The sequence below is a fragment of the Benincasa hispida genome, chromosome 3, assembly GCF_027475165.1.
Source record: "Benincasa hispida cultivar pf3 chromosome 3, pf3_genome.v1.1, whole genome shotgun sequence".
Taxonomy (NCBI): domain Eukaryota; kingdom Viridiplantae; phylum Streptophyta; class Magnoliopsida; order Cucurbitales; family Cucurbitaceae; genus Benincasa; species Benincasa hispida.
Window position 1 is genome coordinate 901,453 of NC_143480.1, and position 14,811 is coordinate 916,263.

At 36.2% G+C, this 14,811-nt stretch overlaps 2 protein-coding genes across 3 annotated transcripts; one reads left to right on the plus strand and one right to left on the minus strand.

The window, feature by feature from the left end:
* Positions 1-6,774: 6,774 nt before the first annotated feature.
* LOC120069960 (uncharacterized) lies at positions 6,775-9,320 on the minus strand. 2 transcript variants are annotated; one of them, XR_005479728.2, is made up of 3 exons: positions 8,763-9,320; positions 8,602-8,671; positions 6,775-7,264 (listed from the first exon to the last, which is right to left on the minus strand). XR_005479728.2 is itself a non-coding variant. In XM_039021805.2 (3 exons), the coding sequence occupies exons 1-3, from the start codon at positions 8,840-8,842 to the stop codon at positions 6,979-6,981; spliced, it is 402 nt and encodes a 133-aa protein (XP_038877733.1). In that variant the 5' UTR covers positions 8,843-9,320; the 3' UTR covers positions 6,775-6,978. The 2 variants fall into 2 exon arrangements, 1 of the variants encoding a protein (XP_038877733.1); XM_039021805.2 differs by having other exon boundaries at positions 6,775-7,230.
* A 1,455-nt stretch (positions 9,321-10,775) lies between these two features.
* CYTC6A (Cytochrome c) lies at positions 10,776-14,137 on the plus strand. The gene is made up of 6 exons (XM_039021804.2): positions 10,776-11,539; positions 11,619-11,733; positions 12,407-12,510; positions 12,846-12,877; positions 13,621-13,684; positions 13,752-14,137. The coding sequence occupies exons 1-6, from the start codon at positions 11,480-11,482 to the stop codon at positions 13,875-13,877; spliced, it is 501 nt and encodes a 166-aa protein (XP_038877732.1). The 5' UTR covers positions 10,776-11,479; the 3' UTR covers positions 13,878-14,137.
* The last annotated feature ends 674 nt before the right edge of the window (positions 14,138-14,811 follow it).

Consider the following 14,811-nt stretch of genomic DNA (forward strand, 5'->3'; position numbering starts at 1 on the left):
GAGCTTGAGAGAGACATTTCCACCATTCATCCATGGCACCACCGGCAGCCTTGATGCAGAGTCGTTCATTTTTCTTCTAACCTCTATATTGTATTACATTTTAGCTTAAGATATTAAGACATTTTGTGATCAATGCATCTCTTGATTCTTTCAATGCCAGCTTCTTCATCATCTATATCTTTATCATCATTTATTTATCAAAATTGATCGCATACTTAATCATGTAGCCTAGAGATAGGACCATGTTGCAAGCCACCGAGAGGTGTTCGCTATACGAGTATAGTGAGTTAATCCTCTTTGCTTGGTGAAAGGCCGTCGCAACGCTTGTCTATGGGTTGTTGCAATGCTTGTCTATAAGTTATATAGTCGTGTGTAACTGCCTGAGAAGGTAAAAGATGGAATGCACTAAAGCAAAGTATGCATTGTTCCTAGAGATAAGCATAATCTTATGCTCGATGCAACCATGCACTATAGAGATATAGTCATACGGCTGACCATCGAGAGGTGTGCGATGCGTTAGTGTGACGAGCTGGGATTACTCGAGCGATTTAAGATAATAAACATTACTATACATTAACGGTTATTGTGTATCTATCTATTCTCATCACAAGTCTTCTATTGCTCAATCTGTTTAGTTAGGAGTAGGAGTAGTGTGTAAATCCATTAAACTTTTTCTTTTTATTTTTATTCATCGCCTCAAACGCATTGCTTCACAAGCATTATTGAGTGACAAGTCCCTGTGTTCGACCTCGGATTACCCAAGAAACTTGCGTTAGCGTTATACTTGGCGTGAGCGTAAGAAAAATTGTGATAGGAACGTATGGTCATTGCATACTAGATTAACGCATATCCATTCCAATGCATGACCATCGATGCATAACTATCAACGCATATCTTAAGAACATGCATCACATACCGCGTCCAAGGGATTTTAGTTGTCAAGTAAAATTGACTTCTAATTTCCTGTCACCAAGTTTTTGGCGCCGTTGCCGGGGATGATCCTTGTGATCCAAGGATTTTCCCCCATAATCCAGACAAACTGCGTGAGAAGATGTTTGAGAGTTCTTCAGCTCCTTCATCCATTCTGAGTGACGACCGGAGCCTTCGACCGAAGATAGATCTCAAGAGAGTTAGCTCCATCGCCCATTCATGGCACCACTGGCAGCCTTGACGCACATCCACTGGAAGCAAGTCTTTTCTTCCAACTGGTCACTTCATTTTCCTTTCTTTTCTTATATTGTATTATATGACATTTTGTAATTAAGGAATTAATGCAATTTGTTTTCAATGCATTTCTCTGTCTCCTTCGACTCCATCTCCATCTTCTTTGCTTAGCATTTTTACTTTCATTGCAACACTTAGTGGGATTACTTGGGTATCGCATACTTAGTCATGTGGATTAGGGATATGAAGCACGTAGCAACCCACCAAGAGGTGTGCGTTACACGAGTGTGTGAGTAATCTTATTTTCTTAGTGTGAAACTATGGCAATGCCTGTCTATGGGCTAACGCATTGCTTGTCTATGAGTAAAGTCAGCAACAATCAATTTCCCGGGAGGGTAAGTGGTTGGTCGCACTAAGCAATGTATGCATGGTTCACTACGAATAGTAATAATCTTAGGTTAGAAAAGTTCATGCGGTTACCTTGTCCTATGAGCGCTTCATTCATCATTTAGACATACTTGAGAGAGTAGTCTAAAACACAAATCTAAGAATCCGGAGAGCGGATTGGAACGCATAGGCAAGAATGGGGATCTTAGAGATAAACTCTGTTTGCTTCACACAGTGTATGCACCCTACAGAATGGATTTGCATGTGTCCAAGAAGTAGGATAAGGGGTTATGCGGCAGCCACGCTCATGCAGCGAGAGCTAGTGAGATGGTTATGGAGGTCTAGGTAGGCATAGGCTTCTCGGCAATATCGCAAATACACCGCATACGTCCTAGAGTTAGGTTCACATTTGTGTAGTATGATTGCATGGTTTGTGTTGACTAAGGTGCCCTTGAGGTCACTCTTAAGGGTTACAATGAAATTATCACAACATTTTATCTATTTTCCCATACATTTATTTCATGTCAAGTGTTGTCGTATCTCTACCTCTCATGCATATTCTCATTGCGTTGTCTGTTAGATAGGAGTAGGAGTAGGGTTAACTTAGCAACCTCCCTTCCATTCTTTTACTTAAACCGTTGCATGCACATTACTGCATACATATAGCTACAAGTCCCTATGTTCGATCTTAGATTACCCGAGAAACTTGCGTTCACGTTATACTTGGCGTGAGCACAAGAAAACTTGTGACAGGACGCATGGTCATTGCATACATTTATTAACGCATATCCATTCCAACGCATGACCATCGACGCATGTCTATCAACCCATATCTTAGGAACATGCATCGCATACCGCGTCCAAGGTATTTTAGTTGTCGAGTAAAATTGACTTCTAATTTCCTGTCACTAATGCACACAACTCACCTTGCATGAATTTTTATTCGTCCAGCTCATATTATCTCTATTTCAGACTTCCGTTGGTAAAGCCATTTATCCTGATGAGCTCATTAATCTTGCATACCGCAATCCTCAGCACCATTCTATCCTTTAGTTTCTGCATCTATCATTTAGCTCCAACAGCCCATCGTGTAGCTCAATCGTTTATTAAACGATCTCGCTCTCAACGATCTCACGCATAGCCTATTGCTTAGCTACTACGCGCATCGTTTACCTTCATCGTTTACCGCTGGTGCCTTATCGCCCAACGCATCTGCTCATCGCTTAGCGTCATCGCCCAGCACCTGCGTCTATCGCCCAACGTCCATTGTGTAACGCCATCGTGTAGTCCATCGTTTAACGTCCACGCATCGTTTAACACTTAACGCTATCGTATAGTACTATCATTTAGCATTGTCGCCTACCTTCCACGCTCATCGTCTAGCGCTTACACTGATCGTGTAGAACTTGGCCTATAGTATAGCCCGATCGTCTAGCGCGTCATTTCTCATTGCTTAACGCCGCACCCATCTACAAGATAGTCTAGCGCATCACTTCGCTCCGCGCATCTGCTATACGATCGCCTACCTCATTGTTTAGCTCCCTGCATTGCTATACGATCGTCCAGCGCCCGCCTATACGATCACCTACCTCATCGTGTAGCTCCCTGCTTTGCTACACGATCGTCTGCCCAACATCTTGTGCTCAACATCTCGCTTTATTCGCTTTTGCTCATACATACCCAAGCATGAGCAACTTTTGGCAACACCTCATACCAATACTTTGGCCAATCATACGTCCAACCTTACAAACGCATGGTTGCCTTCTCATCTTATGCGTTAATGTCTCTTAACAGTTAACGCATGGGTCCTTTTGACCTTACACTTAGCCAAATTTCACCATTTAAGGATTAAACTCAAACTATTCAAGGAAAATCTATTCAACACTTAGAAATTTCCTTCACTTCAAAATAGGATTTAACTTTTACTTAGTTAATTCCCTTAATCACCTGCTTAAGTAAGGAAAATGGAAATCTGGGTTTCACAACTAAAGCCCAGTAGTTGCACTCTCCTCACAGTAGATATATTATGTCCACTCGATATAACCATAATTAGTAAGTTAACCTTTCACAGATCGTTCGTAATAGCGGCTGGGTCAAAAGCTATTTTATCACCGAGATTACATCTTGCTCCTTAAGTCCCACTTATCCTCTAATGAACAATTGGTTTGTGATCCATTCACTAAACCGAGTTCTTCTTGGGCCAATGAGAGGGTGGGGCCCTTGTTCAAGACTAGAGTCAGCACTTAAGGGAACAACCTCTCTACTATCCCCAAAAATTGGGTAGGAGTGAATTCCGTCTTGTACCCTGTGTCCCCAGCATCTATCCAGTCTTACCCCTGAAATGGAGGCTTATTGAGTCGGTGCTGTTGAGTCAACCCTCACCTATGAAAATCTAGGGATAATCTCAAATAAACGGGAGTTCATAGTTAGCTCAGGATTAAGATCAAGCTACCTAGGTCATCACTTTGAAATAGTCAGTATTAAACAGTAAACAGCGTTATAAAGTAAGAGTGACTTAATTCTTGGTCTGATCTTATGCAAACTCATTACATAGGACGCCCCCACTCCTCATGTCAATATATGAACGAATCAAGATCAATTTGTTTATAGCACTTTACAACAAATTGTAACAACTACAGAGCGAGCCGCATCCAATAGTGTTACCAGAATAAGGTACCCAGCCTTACTCGTATACTATAGATCATTTTGGCTATTTACTGAACTTGATCCACTCTTATGTCTCCACATAAAGTTCATGTATTCATATAATAGCCATGGATTTTTAGTTTATTAGATTTAGACTTTACAAGTGTAATTCACATATTTAATAACAGTTTTATTGAATAAATATCAATAACATTTTTATTGATAATAAAATATGTTTAACATTACAAACTGCGAGTTTTAGGACATACAACTCAACAACGATGCATTAGGTAAATATAGTCATATCTCAAATAATCATCTATAAAGCTGATGAAATATTCATATCCTCCTCTAGCTTTAACATTCATCGAATTGCAAAGGTCTGAATGTACTAGCTCTAAGGATTCTTTGGCTCTAAGACTATTTCCTGAAAAATATCTTTAGGTCATCTTACCCTCAAGATAAGATTCATATGGAGATAAAGAGTTGTCTTCTAACTGATTTAAAAGCCACTCCTAACCAATCTCCCAATCCTATTGAGATTAATGTGCCAAAGATAGGCATTTAAAGAAATCTTTCATTTCTTATTTTAAGTTTTGCCTATTTTAAACATCTCTATATTCAAAACAACCTTTACTTCAGTTGGTTTTAACACGTATAAGTTATTTCTAAATTTGCAAAACATATTTTAATACCTTTCAAAATAATGAACATTTCATTATTTCAAAAGAGACTTTGTAATTTTATTCAAGCAAACATGAGATAAATATTAAATTTTTTTCATAGAAAGAATATAATAGACATTTTCAAGTAAAATGTGTTTATCTCCAACGAATAACTTCATATCTCCCACTGCTTTAGTTAAAACAACTTCCCCAGTCCTTACCTTAAAAGTTACTTCTCTTTCTGGAAGTTGTCTCCAGGAACTAGTTTTCTGAGCAAAAGCACTGATATGATTAGCGGTACCTGAATCTATTATCCAAGTATTTTTATCATGTTCCACTAAACATGTCTCAATATAAGCAAATCGTATTTACTTTGTTGTGCTTTCTTTGTTTCTTCATCTATGACATTCATGATTTCTTTAGCAAAAGTCATGTTCTTATTTTCTTAGCTAATATATAAGATATATTTGCTAGAATAATGTTTCGGGTTTTTTTATTTGCCTTAATCCATCCGTCATATGCATTCCAACCATTTTGGTTTGCAGAAGACTTGGGAGATCGAGAACATTCCTCTATTAAAACAAATTTTAAATAATCATTTACTAGTATATTTGATTTCCATGTTGAATAATCATTATCATTAAACATGTCAAAAGCGAGTAATTTTGAAGAAATCAACATGTTGAAACTTAAACAAATTCTAATTAGTAAATTTGTTTCTAAATCCAATCCAATTTTAGCAAAAACAAATAATGTACCCAAAAATTCATTATTTATTTGCAACGATACTATAGTGAGTCCGAATAAGTGCTACTGAGGGGTAGTCAAATAATCCTTCACTAAAGCAAGACATTCTTAAGTAAATACTATCTCCAGAATAACTCTTATTCTTATAGTCGTTTAGTTACCATTTTCAGTCAAGAATTTACTAACACTTAGTAATTCTGTAAGTGTAATCCTCCATTTTCAGACTTCAAGGGTTGACCCCAATGATGCTTCCGAATTGGATAGTTAAAGTTGGGAAGTGATCTAAGAAATCTATCCATTTATGGAGTTTGGTTGTTTCCAATCCCATGTTACGACCCTCCAAGGGGATACCCATTTGTTAAACAACCAGCATAGGTTTCCTAAAGTCAACAAGTAGATGCAACATAGGAATCTCGCGGTCCAAACTAACGGAAGAGACCGTAGGACATGTTGACACATATCCTTCACCCACTTACTATGAACTACTTCTCCTATTCACCTTACTATTGATCCATGCAAACACTTTCTGAATGGAGGTCACTCCCAGGGTGACACGAAGACGAGCATGAATCTCACGGTATGAACTCTTAAGAATGTGAGAGCTAAAAATAATATATCGTATATATTATTAAGCTCCTACTGAAGTGTTTTAATTATTTGGGTATCTATTGTACTTAGGTATATTCTAACTAAGAAACACTCTAAGTCTATGTGATTTATCCAAGTGATAAAACCATTTTATTACCTCACACCGCTCACGCATGCTCATAAAACCGGTTAACAACGCTCAGTAATTCGGCTAAAATCCCCAGGTAGAAGGTGTTACGTAAACCGTCAACTTAAGTACCTCCAGCCTTAGACCGAATTATAGATCGATTGAGTTTGTAGCCGTGTTTTATAAGATAACGACCTATTTTAACTATTAAAACAAGTTGTTATTAGACCTAAGTGAGCATGCATCTTATCTTTGTTGTAGATTTTAAATGTCTAATTCATTTTATAACTCTTATAAAAATATAGACATATTATAACATATACTTAAGCATTCCACACATTAATATAACAATTATATTAATCTTATGAAACCTTAATCATGCATGCTATATACATTATAACCAATTCATAACATATATTAATGCATGAAACATGCTTTCCTATGGTGGGATTTAAATCTACATGGCATACCATATGCATATACATATTTAAATTAAATATAACATACATCACATGCATAAAATATTTAAATAACACTTATATAACTTTGGCATCCTAAGCAAGCAATAAACTAATTTATTATATAATTAATTCAAAAACAGCTTGAGAAAGCCTTTGGACTGCTCGAACCGACCCGAACACCCAAATCGGCCCTTTAAAGCTCTAAAAGAGGTTGAACCGGTCCAAAAATGGTTGAATCGGACTTCATATCGTCAAATTGATCATATCGGACCGCTTCTGCTAACCAAATCACGTGTGCGCGTGTTTCTGGGTTGAGATGAGCAGCATTGCAACGCTCCATCCCAGTGTTGCGATGCCTCGGCTTCATGAAGAATAGTGTTACAGCGACGCTGCCTGGCCGTGGCTTCTTCTCCATTTTTTTCCAACTAAGTTTGCTTGCTTCAATCTTCAATTACAGCTTAACTTCAACTTTATTGACTCTAATAAAATTATAGACCCTTAATCATATACAATCAAGAGCCAATTACAAATTTAACAACTGAATCAAAGAGAAATCTAATGCCAAAGTTGAATTAAAACCATTTCAGTCACCCGAACATGTATTGCTAGAATTTCACCCACCAAACTCAAATTAACGTTAATTGAGTGCTTAAATCATGCTCTAATACCAATTGATAGAATAAACATGCATAAAGCATGTAACGACCTTAGTTTCCTACTAAATTCTAGGACGCTACTTCGTGCATGCATAGGCTTAATTGTACATTTTCTTTTAAACCATCAAATAAAAGAGCCAAAATTTATTTAATAGCCAAATTTTATTTAATAATGCTCAAATGAGCAAAGATAAGAAAACATAATTAAATAAAAATAAATAAACTAAAACAAAAATAAAATAAAATAAAAATTTACCGTTCAAGGTACCACTAAACCCAACTTTAAAATGAAGACAATTAAATAGTCAAATAATAAAATTAATAAATTTTGCATGAGAGTGTAAAAACGTATAACTCCTAAACCAGACTTCAAAACATGATACTAAGTGCGGAAGCAGTAAATCGTCCTAATGGCCAGGTCACGGATCTCTCTTGTCATGCGCCAGTCTGTCATTACCTTTACTTGAAAAATAGGGAAAGAAAAAGGGTGAGTATAAAAATATACTCAGTAAGCAGGCCACTACTGGGTCCACTTAATGATCTGTTAGTCTTTCTATTGGATCAAAATGCACAAGGACATCATAGGCATAGGCATAAGGGGCGAACCCGAATGCACACTTTCATAAATAGTGACACAAAGGTCACAGGCATAAACACAAGTGGTGATCCCAAAAAATCACCAAAAAAAGGACACCGTACATAAGCATAGGGTGTGGCCCAAAGGCTCACACATGCAATGTGCATAGCCTAATGGTAATACTAACAGCCACTAAAATCTTATATGGACATAAGCATACAATTAAGAATCCCGGAACTAACAGTCATTAAAATCTCAGACATAAGCATGCAATCAAGGCCATGAATCAGCATCAAACTTTAACACCATTACCCATACATCAACTTTATCGCAGTCTACTCATACATCAAGCCTTATCACAGTCTATTTATACATTAACATTAGTACTCTATCTCTAGCCTACTCATGCATCAAACTTTATCACAGTATCCCAATCTACTCTTACATCCAACTTTACCACAATATTCTCATACGTCAACTTCAGCACAATTACCCATATCAAATTTCATCACAGTTTACTCATAAATTTTTTAACAGGCTTATTATCAAAATCTTAGGGTAAAATCGGCAGTAAACCACTTACCTTATGATAACGAACTGTCCCAAAACGAGACCTTACTCCGCTCGAAAACTTCCTCCACCACCACACGTTCCTGAAACCAAACACAAATTCCATGGTGAAGGTTAGCTTAGGCCCCAGAATCCCAAGAGACAATGGGCTGCCAAAAGGGAACCGAAACTTACCTCGACCATATGGTATCAGAGTGGAACGTCTCCCAGTAAGATGTGGTTCGAGGACGAACCAAGCGGAAGCTGGTGGGCATGTAACGACCCGAGTTCAGGAGGGTACATGAATGAGCCGATATCACTTCTGAATGAGAAGGATCTTGAGAACATGAAAGTATGGTTAAGAAAGGCTTAAAAGAATTGAAAATTACTACTACCTATATCAACAAGGTGCACCTTCCTTTTCAGTGGCTCAATCATAAGAACTTCAAAGTTAAGCGTGCTTAGCGTGGAGCAATCCTATGTTGGGTTATTTATTCAATTAATCAATGCAAGCACCTAGTCTTTCAACATTTTGACACATCAAAATGCATTAGCTAAGTGGTCTAGGCATTGAATTGTGGAGAAATCCACTAAGAAGTTGAAATCTTGGACAATTCCACTAAACTCAATTTCAAATTTAATTTAATTCAATTTTCAACTTAATTAAATTAAATTCAAATTCAATTTTTGAAATTGAATATCCTAATCTGAGATTGATTTAATTTAAATAATTAATTAAACAACTTCAATTAATAATTTAATATCAAATATTAGATTAATTAAAACACCTAATTTTAAATATGAATCCTATTCATGTAATCAATATTTAAATATTTTAAACTCTCCAATTACGTTTAATTATGATAAAATTAAATATTAATTATATCAAATATAATTATCTAAACCCTAAATTGAATTTGAACATTTCACACTTCAAATTTGCTTAATATTCTAATCCAAGGTTTAATCTTTTATGAGCTAGTAGAGGAACCATATGGACCTACAAATCATGAGCTCCAATGATATGAGATTAATTGGTTAAACTCTTTAATATGAATTAATCAATATTCATTAACCACCAAGACACGAAGTTTGCACTCTCCTCACTGTAGATATATTTATGTCCACTTGATTTAACCACAATCAGTAAGTCGACCATTCATTTGTTGTTCGTAATAACGGCTGGGTCTATGTTGTTTTACCCCTGAAATTACATATTGATCCTTAAGTTCTACTAATCCTCTAATAAACAATAGGTTTGTGATCCAAACACTAAACCGAGTCCCTCTCAGGCCAATGAAAGGGTGAGACCTTTTGTTCAAGAATTTAAGAGAACAACCTCTCAACTATCCCTAGAGATGGGTAGGAGTGGATTCCGTCTTGCACCCTATGTCCCCAGCTATCTACCCGGTCTTACCCCTGAAATGGGAGGCTTATTAAGCCGGCACTGTTGAACCAACAATTTACTTATACAAATCTAAGGATAATCCCGAATATACATGAGTTTATAGTTAGCTCAAGATTAAGGTCGAGTTACCTAGGTCATTGATTTGAAGCATCAAGTCTTAAACGGTAAACAGCGCTATAAAGTAAGAGCGACTTATTTCTTGGTCATGGTCTTAAAAAAAATCTTTGCATAGGATGTCTCCACTCACATGTCTGCACATGAACGATTCAGGATCACATCGTTTGTACTAGATACAAAGTGAGTCGTATCCAATAGTGTTACCAGAATAAGGTACCCAATCTTTTTCACATACTATAGACCGTTTTGGCTACTTACTTAAATTCGATCCATCTTTATGTCTCCATATAATGTCCAAGTATTCATGTAATAGCCATAGATTTTAGTTTATTAGATTTCTTCATTACAAAGTGCAATTTACAGACTTAACAACAATTTTATTGAATAAATGTCAATAACATATTTATTGCAAATAGAATATGTTTGACATTACAAACTGCGAGTTTTAAGATATACAACCCAACAACATCGTCCTCCTCAATCACATCATGACACTTCACTTCTCTAACCCTTTCTTTGGCTTAATGGATGACACCCTTTTGAACGTCATCATGCATGCTTCTTGTCTTGTTCACTTCGTGGGAGTCTCAACCCACTCACTTATAGTAGGATCGAGACACCAAGCATGTCTTCCCCTCATTGCTACTACACTACTTTTACAAATATATATATTATTGAATGTGTTTTTGCATTATCATCATTCTTCCCAATTTCCGCTTATTTTGTGTCTACCATTTTCTAGTTTTTTAATGTTCCCCAACTCGTATGGAGCATTTACAGTTAAACTATCTTTTTTTTTTTTTTTTCCTTTCATTCTTCTCCTCCGTGATTTTCGCCATCCATATTTCCTCCTTTCCTTCCAATCCTGTTTGCAACAATTTTTTTTTATATTATGAGTGCTTTTTACGTTTTTTTTTCTCCCTATTTTGAGCCATACCTATTTGCATCTCACTCATTTCTATATATTTCACTCTCATCATACATATAAAAAATAATATTTAAATATAATTATGATTTGACAATTTAATATGAAGTAGAAAAATAGATTTAGCATAAGATACAACTAAGTACTTTATTTTTATTTTTTCATTTCAATTTTCTGTCTTTTCTCTTTTTAGTCTACTCATTACTCCCTTTTTTCTCTTCATCTCTACCTTATTCCATGTCATTTACTCTTTTCTTTTATATGTTTCGACAATTCATTTCAATTTTCACATAAAAAATAACGTAAAAAATGAGATGAATTTTTCTTCATGAGGAGGGGAAAAAAGGGGGTTCGTCCGATCCGCTTTTCGCTTTGGATTGGGCATAATTTCAGCTTCGGTTAGCGACATCGGAGACCAAGCAAAGCACAGAAGCAACGACGAGAGCATCAGAGACGAAATAGATGCATCTTCTCTCTGCAACTTCGAATTTTTGTCCTACTCCCCATTGCTTCCCACTAAAGGTCTCGTTCTCTTCTCTCTCTTTTCTCTCTACGTATTTCTCGCTGGAAATTGAGACTTCCGAAGTTGTAAGCTAACCAGGAAAAGCGACGGACCGTAGTTTGTCAAATTCGTACACAAGTTAAGATTCTCAACTCCCTGGCTCCCCCTCTCATTGCGGTGTTTCTAGCATTATCTCCCCTCAACCAAACCCCAGGTGAAGCCATACCCCATCAATGCATAACTATTCTATTCATTCATTACTCATCTTTGTTTTCCTTTTAATTTCTTGACCCCTGCAAACGCACATTGTGAAATCTATTACAGAAATCTATTATGATTTTTACCTACAAGGGATAGTCGATTCGTGGATTTACAATTGGAAACGTAAACAAATACTGTGTTCCTAAAAGATGAAATGATTTAAATGTTGCCGTCTTCTTTCTTGTATATTGTCAAAGTTATACATACACCCATTAAGCTAAGATAACTATACATTACTTATGTAATTAGGAACTGATGCATGTTAATACAATTTTTCTTTGTATGCATGTCAAAGTTATACATACACCCATTAAGCTGTATTTGGTATTTTCCCCCTATGTTTTAAGAAATGATTTCGATACATTTCTTTTAACAAAAATGTCACCATAATTGATTTTTATTTCTTACCTCTGACTTCTGAGTTGTCAAATTTTTTGTTTTCTTTCAAGCAAATCATTCAATTTGAAATTTGGAATTTAAAAGACAGATGTTGGAAAGGTCATCAAAGAGATCCTCAATATATCTCTGCTTTCTCTTTACGCAAATCAAAGACCTTATTGATAATTGATATGCAGTTGTACGTATTATTTCCTGACTTGGCTTTGTCCTTGTAATTTATGTAAAAGGATGTCTTGCACTTGCCCAAACGGCAGAAATAGAAAGAGGAGGTGCATTGTTTAATCAAGCTTGCATTGGCTGCCATGATGGAGGGGGAAACATAATTCAGCCCGTTAGTGCTACCATCTCTCCTTACACTACTCTTTAATTTAGATAAGCTTCTTAGTACATGCTGATATTAGCATGCTCATCTGACTGTGTTTTAATATAATCGTTCTCTGTTTGTTCGTTTTGAACTACCAACATCAGTAGCCTTTCCTGGAATCTGTTTCTATTTGTTTGATTCTGAATTTTTATTGACGATTTTTATTGATGGTTTTACACGTATCTTCAGAATGTTGAACTTGAAGTTTGATGGTTCGGTTTTTATTTTTTCCTTTTGCTGTTCTTTCTGTGGAACATTTCTGCTGTTTCTGTAACCGACTTTTTGTTTTCTTCTCTTCTTAGGGTGCCACACTCTTTTCAAGTGATCTTGAAAGGTAATCTTCTAGAACTTGAGAAAACAATGAAGTTTATTATCAGTTTATGATTTCAGTCCAATGTCCATGCAACACTGCCTACTAGTATCATGAGGTATTAGAACACGGATCTACTCTCTCTCTTCTAATTCTGTCTTCGATTTTTCTAAAAAAAATTGTGTACTTTTTTATATTGTACGAGTGTGATCGTAGTCCTATATTGATTAGATTATAGATGAGGGAAGATTGTAGATGCATCAATAAGGGCAATAGCTCTAATGTTGTATGGACTTTTTCGTAGGGTCCAAAAAATCTACATGGTCTTAACCCAAATGGGGAAAATCAGGCAAATATTTTAAGAACTGATTTTCTCTCCCATCTTTTAACTGTACGAGGAAAACTAGCTTTTCAAACATCCTGAAAGCTTGCCATAATAACAATGCTCACATAAAATTGGCTTAGCTTCTCCCCGAAGACTTGCGCTTGCACGCCTTTAACAATTTTAATTTTTTTTTTTTTTTTTTTAAAAAAAAAAAAAAAATCACCACACTTTTACGAAGGGTTCGGATCAAATAACAGAGCTTTCAAAATTTCTCCATATCCAGCCATGCTGAATTGGTTTACACCAATTGTGTTCGTGAGGTGATGAAACAAAACTGAAGGATAGTGCATGGTTGTTGTCTTAGTTCTAGAGTCCAAAAGAGGAAAAGCATTCTAGAACTCTATAAATATTTCAAAATTTTGTTTCATTGTTCCTTGTATAGAAATGGAGCTGATGCCGAAGAGGAGATCTACCGGATTACATATTATGGGAAAGGAAGAATGCCTGTAAGTGATCATTTGTTAATATTATTCTACAAGCTTGGAAATATTTATATATGATGATGGGTTTCAGGGTTTTGGTGAGAACTGTAAGCCAAGGGGTCAGTGCACATTTGGTCCCCGTTTGCAGGAGGAAGAAATTAGGCTTTTGGCGAAGTTTGTAAAGGTACAAGCAGATCGGGGGTGGCCAAACCCATAGACGGGTAATGATTTTGGGGCCAGATTATTATTGCCTTGGTTACCAAGTATTATTTTATGTTTACTCTGTATAAAATTGAAGTCTTACCGGTCAATATTTGTGAACCAATGGCCTTATATGACAACTGAAAAGCTAGGATGGACTGTAAGTATAATCCTTTTGATAACTAGCAACGTTTAAACGCTGTAATCAACTGTAATCATGGATCTTTCTTAAAGTGATATCCATACTTCGCTCTGGCACGTGAATTGATCATAAAACGAAGGTCAAAAGTAAACTTAATCTCAAATGTAACTCAAGTACATGAATATATATATATGTATGTATGTATGTATACATGCCAATTTCAAGAGTAAAAGGGTATATTATGATGCACCTTTGAACTGTTCTTATTCAACATTCTCCTTTGAAGATTTGAGAGAAAACGTTTGAAGATTAAATTTGGTGGATTGATTCCTAGAGAAGATGGTTGAAGATAAGGAAAATGTGGAGGAACATTGCATGAACACATGAGGTGGGTTTATCGAGAGCATTTCTCCTGCTTATTAGGTGTGTCCAATTGAATTCATAAAGTAAACAAAACAAAACATAGAACATTAAAAGAACAGGAACTCAAATTTACCAAAGATTTACCAATGAGCTTGATCAGAAGCTGAAGTGATTCAAATGAAAGTGTGTTTTCTAGATAATTGAGACAAAAGAGGAAAACCAACCATCATAAGCAGCAAAGTTAAAGAACGTTATGAAGAAGATTGACTTATCTGAAAAAGGGTGTTTTCTGGACTGAGTTGGATCAACGGTAATATCCTTTTTGGTGTGCATGCAATAGGCAATAGTGTTGGTGATTTGAGTGATTGAAGCTGCAAGATGACCTGATGGGAGAAACCAAGCTTTAAGCCGGACGCGGAATCAATATGGGTAACAAAGTGTTACA

Bases quoted from the DNA above. Each gene is read 5' to 3' on its own strand.
- LOC120069960 (XM_039021805.2), bottom strand. From the start codon at position 8,842: ATGCCCACCAGCTTCCGCTTGGTTCGTCCTCGAACCACATCTTACTGG. The intron at 8,672-8,762 runs GTAAGTTTCGGT...GTTTGGTTTCAG, and splicing joins TCTGATACCATATGGTCGAG to GAACGTGTGGTGGTGGAGGA. The intron at 7,231-8,601 runs GTAAGTGGTTTA...CTGTAATTGAAG, and splicing joins GGACAGTTCGTTATCATAAG to ATTGAAGCAAGCAAACTTAG.
- CYTC6A (XM_039021804.2), top strand. From the start codon at position 11,480: ATGCATCTTCTCTCTGCAACTTCGAATTTTTGTCCTACTCCCCATTGC. The intron at 11,540-11,618 runs GTCTCGTTCTCT...TAAGCTAACCAG, and splicing joins CCCATTGCTTCCCACTAAAG to GAAAAGCGACGGACCGTAGT. The intron at 13,685-13,751 runs GTAAGTGATCAT...GATGGGTTTCAG, and splicing joins ATGGGAAAGGAAGAATGCCT to GGTTTTGGTGAGAACTGTAA.